The following is a 10,210-nucleotide window of genomic DNA, read 5'->3' as shown; positions in this document are numbered from 1 at the left end:
CTCTAACTAACAAGAATTCTTTTATCAGTATTCTATTCAAAATCAATAATCATAGAAAGCTTTAAATTCGAGGTTGATCTTTCAATTTCTAAATATAATCGCAATTAAAATTTGGTTACTCAATAGTCTAGCTGACTAACAAATTTTATAGTTTTTTTAACTGAAAATGCACCTACCTTCTGTGAATCCAAACAATTTGATCCTCCTCACCCTCCCTCAACTTCGTGTCAGCCACTTTATCAATTAACTCATTCAGTTTCGCAACTTCCCTATCTAGTAATGGTATGCTAAAAAGATTCTGCCAATTCACTCTCTTGAAGCTATTGTTGTTAGCTACCTCGTTCACCACCCTTTAAAATTAGCTAAGCGGTACAGCCTAGGGAAAGGCATATTTGTTGAAGATAACTCTCCAAACAAGTCTTTGTAGAAGAAAGTTTGAGTTACAAGCTGCCCTGGTTTTAAGTAGAGAGATAAGAGAGAAGAAGAACGCAAAAGAGAAACCTTTTTCTTGAAATTTTTTCTTAAACGTCAATCAAAAGTTTTGGTCAAACGTGTGGCAAAGCAGTGTCAGGTCATCGGTTTAATGCATCACATCAACATTTTGTTATTTCCGTTAACAACTGTTAACGACGAAGGACCGATTTATTATAAATTGATAATATTATTGACCAAATCGTTACTTTTGAAATATCAGTAAAAAATGAAAAACTTGCTAAAATATCAGTGACCATACTTGTAGTTTACCCAAATTAATAGTCACATGTTATGGCGAAAAACAATGACTTACCAAAGCTTACACATTCTTGCTAAAATATCAATGACCATACTTGGTTGGTTACCTAAATGTATTTGATATGGAAGATCATTATTATTAGGGATATCAATGAACTTGATCAATTCCATATCGTAATTCAGTTTACCTACCCGAGTAAGAAAGATTCACAAATTCAAACCGAACTAATAGGGATGGTCATAACTTATACATTCTCTCAATTCGATCTTAATTTTAAATTAATTCAATGAACTTAATCCTCCATTAAAATTATGACCTTTGTAATTGAAAACGAAGTTAAAAGAAAACACAAATTCTCAATGACTTGAACAAGAACACGTACATGATGAAGTGTTGGGCGGAGAGACAAGTAGCCTCGTCGTACTTTTTACAAGCCTCCTCTAGCAAGGCATCTTTAGAAGGTGAAGTATAATCTGGACTAGCATTATCTGCACTTTCCTGCAAGCCAAATAAGAACCGCATGGACATCATGAGAAACCTGTAACATTTTGAGGCATTTACGATCGATATATTTAAATTGATAAAATTAAGCAAGTTGTTCTAGGAGTATAAGAATAAAACATGATATATCATTTTGAATGACATTAAGATAACAAAATCAAAATGATCCATTATCTCAAACCTGGAGAACCAATGCCCAATTATAAAGAGCATCATAGTCTTCTGGGTTTCTCTCTAGTCCAGTAGCATACATACCTACAAAATTTGACTGAAAATTAGTAATATAGAATAACAGTCTCTAAAGAAGCAACATATCATGCTCAATATGAATATTAAGTGTGAAAAGTGTATAAAACAAGATTATAGTACCTCAGCAGCATATATAAGAATCTGTTGGCGAGACCTGCCTTCCTCATCAGTAACAGTGACATTATTTATCAACTCCATTGCAACATTGTTTTGGCAGGATTGTCGTTGCGAGCTTTCTTGACTGAAGTATATATAAATGATGGATTAGAAAATGCATGATATCATTGATAAGCTGAAGAAACAAGATGATATCATGTTTACTCCAACAAGACCACGAAACCTTTACTCATGAATGGCGGCACATGAAAAATAATATAAATTGAATTCTATAAAGTGCAAGAACCCAAAATATATGATTCCTTCATCAAACTTGAAAGTATGGTGATCATATCAATATCAACCCCATAGTTAAATGGTCATTTGAGTAGTTTACCCTAAAATTTATATATACACGTATTAAATGTATGTTTTTTCTTTGTGGAATTGTGGGACCTCCCAACATCCATATAGATCTGTCCCTGGTTAGTGATGGCATAATATCAGGGTTAAGGATTGATTTTGATGTAGTGTGCGATTGGTGACAGTACTGGTTGGCTTAAGGTTTCTATACGAATGTGTCAAGGAGGAGTCAGCTCTGATTTTGGGATGAGTAGAAATGAAGGGAAAGGTGTTCGACTCGACGTGGTAGTAAAATGGTGCTGCGGTCGGTACAGTGGCGGATCCATCTAGGGGGAGAATGTGACCATCTGAAATTCTAATTTTCTTCAATTAGTTATTTATTTTATTGATTATGTCCACCCTATATAAAAGTTTTATGTTATTAATACATGTATATCTATCCTTAAAAATATTTTTGGATCAATCATTGAATCGGTAGCCATGAGGTTGATTGCAGAGAAGGGTTTAAACCTTCAAGGAAAAGAAGGGGGGAGTCGCGTGGTAGGGACTAAATTTTTTCCTACTCGGTTCCCTAATAAGAATTCGTAGTTTGGTCTCTAAACTTCTGAAGATTTCAAAAATAGATAGTATATTTTAATAATTCAAACGTTCAGCACATCCCACTAATTTTCAGAGTATCTTATTTTTATCCTACACACTTGCATTTATTAAATCAGACTCTTATTCCACAATTTGAGAGGTGATGTTTTATAAAACTACATCTAGTGCCACTAGAATGTATATCTAATGATAAGTGCAAACTCAAATTCTTTAATGTGGCTGAAAATATGAGATTTATGATCAGTGTATCTGGTTCCATTTCGTGATGATATACATGTTGCATCAAGTATGTGTTTTTGATTTATTTGTGCATAAAAAATGAGACTAGTAAAAGCAGTATGTAATTTGACAACTTTGAAGTATGTTTGCTAATCGTGAAAGGTCATAAATAATCATGGCTAAAATTCCAGTAAAGATTTATCTTAGTAAGCACGTATTTACATGAATTATAATCATGTCATACATGTAGGACGAGCATAAAAATGGCACAAACAATTATGGCATAACATAGATCAAGATGAAAACATTCATAGATTAATTCATGCTTAGCATGCTGTGAAATGCCAGTTGGAGTTCTAGTTCCATTCCCTATTGTTGTAAAGGAATGTTGCTAAGGTACTTCCTCCCATTCCTAATGCTTTCGTCGAAGGCCTGGTTTCAGTTTGTTTCCATGTGGTTGACTCTGTTTTTTCTTCCCTGACATACCTCATTCAAGAATTGTTTTTGATTCAATCTTTAGGAGTCGATAGAAAAGGCAAATCTCTAATGATACACCAGATCCGACTTGGTTATTAATTGAGTAAATAGATCTATCATTTCTTAAACTCTCTTCTGATTCAAAATTGTTGTGTAGCGTGTGTCCTCTAATCATAGTATAAATGAAATAAATGAATAGATATATATTCAAGAATAAAATATTCACCGTAGAACTTCAACTTACCATTAAAACTTCAGTTCTAGCTCGTTTATTGAGTGGGTATTATATAGCATCTTGAATCTAGAAGTATAACATGAAATTCGGATGTATGTTAAATAAGCTATATTGAGTGTGATAAAGATGTATTTTTTTAAAATTATATTTGAATAAAGTTAAATGTTTGAATCACGTCGTTTAATAAAAAGACAATTTCATAGTTTGATAAATAAATTTTTCGATTTCGAAAATTATAATTTTTTAATTTTAAAAATTAAATAATAATTAAATAAACAATTAATTATTAAATAATTTGATGAATTAAAAAATACATAAAATTATAATTGTTTTAATTTTAAAAATATTTTTCATATACTTTTAAAAAATAATTTCGATAATTAAAATTTTAGATTTCAAAAATTATATTTTTTTAATTTTAAAAATTAAATAATAATTACATAAACAATTAGTTATAAAATAATTTGACGAATTAAAAAATACACAAAATTATAATTGTTTTAATATTAAAAATATTTTTAATATATTTTAAAAAGTTACGAATTTTATATTTTTAAAATAATTACTTAAAAATATTGAGAAAAATACTAAAAATAATTTTTTAGTTATAATTGAAGGATCAAATAATAATTTTTATAAATTTAGCATGTTTGCGTTACCCCTTAACAATATTTAACGACAGATGCTTACTTTTTTAATAAAATTTAAAGTTTAATATCTATTTTGTAACTTATAAAAACTCAATGACAAATAAAATATCATTTATGGATTTTATTCTATTTAATATTAGTAGTCCACATCATTATATACAATTAATTATAGATATCGATGTGTGCATTCGTTCAAGAGTCGTCCATTTAAGCAATCAAAAGAAATTAAAAAGACGACTCCACTTCCCCGATAGTGCTTTCGACCCAACTTTCTCCCTATATGCAAATCATACTCATCAAACACCAAGTTTTCCCTTTCACTAATAAAAACATAAATAAGTACCGGTAACAAAAACTAGAAAATAAGAATGACGATTTTGTAGAGTAAAATTAATAAAAGGTCCTTGAAATTGTAAAAATCAATTGTATTATTATAGAAAAATTATTCAGTCGAGTACTTTTTATTTATTAATTGAGACAACAAGCACATAAATATTTTAAAGAATGTTCTATCGTATCTTTTTAATTAATTTTATTCAATCAATGTCATCAATTATGTGAATAAAATGAGAAAAAAAAATCATTCTTGCTCCCAGCATGAGATGTAAGACACTAAAACAAATTTCAAATTCAATAACTCAAATTTAAACATTTGAGGACTATTTTTAACCTTATAACCCTTAAGATTTCTATCCAGATCTTAAGAAAAGCGCACTTAATGTTTCTACCCATATCTTTAGCATAAACCTCTCTCAACAAAGAAAATACAAATTTAACAAATAAAGAATAATCATCATAAGATTAAAGGGCTTGTACACTTAAGCTCATATAAACACTTGAGCAAATGTAACAATAATAGCTCACAAGTGTTTTATTCTTTCTTGACGTTCTTACACTAATTCTTGGTCCATTTTTTGTCTTCTAATAATTTTTAGACATTGGAGACGAATTATAGCTGTCAGGAGTATTAATTAAATACTCACATGTAACTTTTATTTTAAAACCGAGGGATGGGTTTCGAAACCAAACAATTTATTTTGGAAAAAAATGAACATAGTCATAGTCATTAGACCCCATTTGAGATTGAGTGATTGGTTTCAGAACCCACTGGTCTGTTTCAAAGTCTAAACTATGGCATCAAAATTGAAAAATTATATTGGAAAATGGGCTTCAATGCTCATAAAGGAGTTTGAAATTGAGGCCTATTTTCCCCAAGAGTAGGGCGAGTATTCGATCAAATTGAGTTAGTCGAGTTGAAAAGTCTTATTTTATTATTCAAAGTTTATTTGAAAAATTTTCAAGTCGATTTTAAGAAATTAAGGTAAAGTCAATTCGATTTGTCTAACTAACTAACTAACTAACTATTGTTCCTTTTCACATTAACCATCGATCTTTCAATTTTATCAATCAGACCACCTAATTATTTAATTGTTCTTAATCAAGCCACTAACAATTAAAATTTGATAGAGACGTTGATGTGGTAGTTAATAAAATTAGTATAATTATATATTTAATCTTAATTATTTATAAATTCTATCAATTTAGCCTTAATTTTAATATAATTCAAAAATTAACCCTCCAATTAGGAGATGACATGTGTCATCACCTCTTTAAAGGGGAAACAAATTAAAGATGAATTAACCGCCCGAAGGAGATCAAAGCTGGGACCAAATGAAAGTCTAGACACGCCTCAGCCACGGGGGTACATCCCAAATGGAAGATTAATTGCAAAAGCTTTTATATATTTAATATCTTCATGTGCTTTTTCAGTGTAAACAAAAAACCCCATCTCTTGGCCTCTCTTCCTCTTCAGTCTCCGCTACAAAACCCTCTTCAAGAGCCATTCCCCTTAGTTTCATTCGTACCTCCATGCCTACACAAACAAACTTGAAGAAAATTTTGGGTTTTCTATTTGCAGAAATGTTGGGAATGAAGTTACATTTCAAATGATAAATAGGATAAATGGGATGATACTTCTTTATTTTTTCCACTTTTGAAATCTATAGAAACAACAAAAATAAGTAAATTCGTAGCGGAAGATGAAAGCCACATTCGACTGAAAGCTCATTCAAATATTCAAGTATCTTCGATGCAGATGCAGATGCAGAACGTCCTACAAATAAAAATCAATATAAAAAGTTTATAGTTGCTTGAAGCTTGTGTGTCTCAAGGAGTCATGATTTTTCAAAGAAGTTCAGATGTAGCATCAACAAGGCTACAGTGCTTGGCAATGAATGCAGATATTAAATATATAAAAGATTTCGCAAACAAATAGTATATTCAGGTGTTTTTGTGTTGTATATTTGATTACTTTGATGTGCTCTGTTCTTCCTTTTGATGGGAGAGGTTTTTTAACGAGGCATAAAGTGATCTAGTATGATCATATTTATTTAATAATAGATAAACATTGCTGAGAAAAACAAAAGCACTTATTCGTCAAAACATAGTTTCTCTACAAACCCTTCTTGTCTAATCACTTGCTACCATTATAGACAAGAAAAGCTTAAGAAAAGTTGAATGACCTCTTTTATAAGTAAGCAAAATCATGCATAAAATCTTTAATCACTCTAAAAAAATCTATACAACTTTAACTTTCTCCAATCATTTTAATTAGAGAATCTTTACAACTTAAGTTTTATATCTTTTGTTTACAGTTTCAAATCAACACGTCAAAAATGTTTAAATGTCCTAAGAACATCACCTTGTACTAAAAAAAATAATACTAAATTTTAACGCTAACACTCGCAATTTTTTTTTATAATAAACCCAAAGTCTAATCCTATTAATTTCATACAACTCTAAACCATAGAATAAAAATTCCTAATTTATTTTTCATCGTATACAAATTATATATATAAAAAAACTTCTAAAGCCTTTTAAAAAAACCCCAAATCAACTTTTAAAAAAATTCCTAAACCGCTGAACAATCAAAATCCGATATAGGGAGAAGAAAAGCATATATGATTAGTAATGCCTTTCGCCTGGATTATCACGTTTGTCCAAAGACGTTTCTAACAAATTACACTTTCAGTAAAGCGTTATTGACAATGCTTATTTATACTACGTGATTGAAATGAGTGTCATTTCTCTAAAAAAAATATCATTCCTATACTTAATTATATAAAAGTATTATTTACCTAAACATGCCAATTATTTCTTATTAAGAACAAAACTGTTGCTAATAATATTCCAAATAAAATTAAAGATAATTTTTTTACAAAATGAACTTTAATTTTGTTTCTATCAAATAGTTTTTCTTGATAAATTTTAAATTTAATTCTATTTAGAGGACGGGAAAACTCTAAAAAAAAAGGAATGGGGTGCTACTAGTGAGTCTAGAACATATAACATAAAATGAATACGAAGTAATAAAGATGAATAGTTTGGCCAAACAATTAAATGTGCTTGAGCATTTTTATCAAATAGTTTTTTCTTGACAAAATTTAAATTTAATTCTATTTAGAGGGAGAGAGACTCTAAGAAAAGAAAGAAAATTATTTCTAGTGGTTTTAGAACTTATGACCTAAATAATTAAATGAATTTACTCATTTTTATCAAATAGTTAATTATTTATATTTATTAATTGATAAAAAAGGATTTCTATTGTGTTCCTTTAAAAAAGTGATCATGTCAAATTTGCATCATCTTTTTTTCCAAATAGAAAAGAGAGTAAAAACTCCATGAAAAATAAAAGGAGCCACCACTTTACTAATCTACGCGCTAACAATTTACAATTTACAAGATCAAAACCGTCCCTTCTTAAAATCCCACCTCTAGTTTTGTTCATCATTGCGCTCCCCACCAGACACAATCCTCTCTCTCTCTCTCTCTCTCTCTTCTAGGTGCAGGTGCAACCATGTCATCGTGCGTGAGCGACACGGCTCGAGCCCTCGCCTGCAGGGACGGTGCAGCCGCCACGCACCTTAAATTCATCTCCCTTTTTGTCATCTTCTTCACCAGTATCATCGGCATATCCTCCCCGGTCCTTCTGGCCCGTTATTTCATAGGAAAACCCGTTTACGACAAGACAATTCTCATTATCAAGTGCTTCGCTGCCGGAGTCATCCTTTCTACCTCCTTAGTCCACGTCCTCCCCGACGCCTTCGCCGCCTTATCCGACTGCCACCTTGCTTCTCGTCATCCCTGGAAAGATTTTCCCTTCGCCGGACTCGTCACTTTAATCGGGGCTCTTCTGGCTCTTTTCGTCGACTTAACGGCCAGCTCACACGTAGAGCACGGGCACGGCCATAAGTCCAGTGGAGATTATTTGCCGGTGGGAACACAGGATGTGACGTTGGAGAAAAAAGTTGGCAACAACATTAATCTATCAAACGAGGAATTAGTTAAGCTTAAGCAGAGACTTGTGTCACAGGTATTGGAGATTGGGATAATTTTCCATTCGGTGATAATCGGGGTGACGATGGGGATGTCGCAAAATCAGTGCACCATTAGACCTCTGGTTGCTGCACTCGCCTTTCATCAGATATTCGAAGGCATGGGCCTCGGTGGTTGCATTGCCCAGGTAATTTAACCCACTTGTATTTACTTAGACTTTAGAGAAATATCGTTGGCTTTGCGCAGCTAGAATGTGTAGGACAGAGAAATATTTTTATTGTTGTTCTTTTATGACAACAATAAATGACATTGTCATGAGTTAACTTAAACGCATTAACTTAAGAAAACCCTTCATCATGCATCTTGAACTACTTATACTTAATTACCGAGTTTCTATCCTACCTTTCTTGTTGTAACATACAATAAATGAAAAACCCATCGTTTTCTTTTTCTTTTTAAAAAAATATAACCATTTTAAAAAAGAAATAAAATTTAGGATGAAGTACACACATGTTCTCTTGATTATACGATATTGTTTTAGTGATTAAAAGTTATAAAATAGTTCGTTGATTATAGGACACATCTTTATTGAGTCTCTCGACTATTAAAAATTATAAAATGGTTTCCGACTATTCATATATTCCAATCTTGTCCTTTTTTTTGTTAAAAATTGACAATCGTTTGAGTTGGATGTTAACTTATTGATTGAAATATAATAAAATTTTATTTTAATGATGTTTACTGGCACCATCATTGCTTTCAAACATTATTTCTTAGACATTATGTACATAGAGATTCAGTTTACAAAAATACAGCTCAAACATTTAGATTTTATCATATTTTAGTGAGTAATTTAACGTCTAGTTTAGACGGTCGTCAATTTTTTTAAAGAAAAATATGAGTTTAGAATATATGAATAGTTGGACGATTATTTTGTGACTTTTAATAGTCGATGGACTAAACAAAGTAACACTTTATAATCGAGGGACCATTTTATAACTTTTAATAGTTTAACAAAACAACACCCTATAGTCTGGAACTTAACAAAATAACATCCTATAGTGGGATTATTTGTGTTCTCTACGCTAAAATTTATTAATATTTATTTTATTAAATGAAATGAGGAGGATTGTGATTTTTCAGGCGGGTTTCAGAATGGGAACAGTGGCATACATGTGTCTAATGTTCGCGGTAACGACCCCGATGGGGATATTGTTGGGGATGATAATATTTTCAGTGACGGGATACGACGACAGTAGCCCTAACGCATTGATAATGGAAGGATTATTGGGTTCATTATCATCGGGTATACTCATTTACATGGCGTTGGTGGATCTCATAGCTGCTGATTTCTTCCACAACAAATTGATGTCTTCAAATGCGTGGTTGAACAAGGCTTCTTTCATTGCCCTTGCTCTTGGCTCAACGTCTATGTCTATCCTTGCAATATGGGCTTGAAAATTAAACAATACAAATTTCATATCAATTTACAATAGTAGTTGCATGTCATATATTTATGTATTGTCGCTTAAAAAACAAATCACAAATTACGATCTCTCTCAATTAGTATTTTAATCATCATAATTTAGTTTTGGAAACAATAAATATAAATGGGAGAGAGACCGAGTGCCTTTTGTTTTGTAATCGTGTCAATATATCTTACGAAGTGTGTGTTGTGTATATATATAGTGTCAATCAATAAGCTCCACGTGAAATGGATGGTAAGAAAGGGTATTGTGTGTAGTGGGATAG

At 31.3% G+C, this 10,210-nt stretch overlaps 1 protein-coding gene across 1 annotated transcript; it reads left to right on the top strand.

Moving 5' to 3' along the window:
* Positions 1–7,836: 7,836 nt before the first annotated feature.
* LOC120116238 (zinc transporter 6, chloroplastic-like) lies at positions 7,837–9,924 on the top strand. The gene is made up of 2 exons (XM_039136779.1): positions 7,837–8,645; positions 9,602–9,924. The coding sequence occupies exons 1-2, from the start codon at positions 7,980–7,982 to the stop codon at positions 9,914–9,916; spliced, it is 981 nt and encodes a 326-aa protein (XP_038992710.1). The 5' UTR covers positions 7,837–7,979; the 3' UTR covers positions 9,917–9,924.
* Positions 9,925–10,210: the final 286 nt, after the last annotated feature.

The sequence above is a fragment of the Hibiscus syriacus genome, unplaced genomic scaffold (assembly GCF_006381635.1).
Source record: "Hibiscus syriacus cultivar Baekdansim isolate YM2019G1 unplaced genomic scaffold, ASM638163v2 tig00110287_pilon, whole genome shotgun sequence".
Taxonomy (NCBI): domain Eukaryota; kingdom Viridiplantae; phylum Streptophyta; class Magnoliopsida; order Malvales; family Malvaceae; genus Hibiscus; species Hibiscus syriacus.
The sequence above is the reverse complement of the archived record's forward strand: the minus strand, read 5'-3'. Positions and strand labels throughout refer to the sequence as shown.

Coding starts and splice junctions, on each gene's coding strand:
- LOC120116238 (XM_039136779.1), top strand. CDS start 7,980: ATGTCATCGTGCGTGAGCGACACGGCTCGAGCCCTCGCCTGCAGGGAC. Junction 8,646..9,601: donor TCGGTGGTTGCATTGCCCAG/GTAATTTAACCC, acceptor GTGATTTTTCAG/GCGGGTTTCAGAATGGGAAC.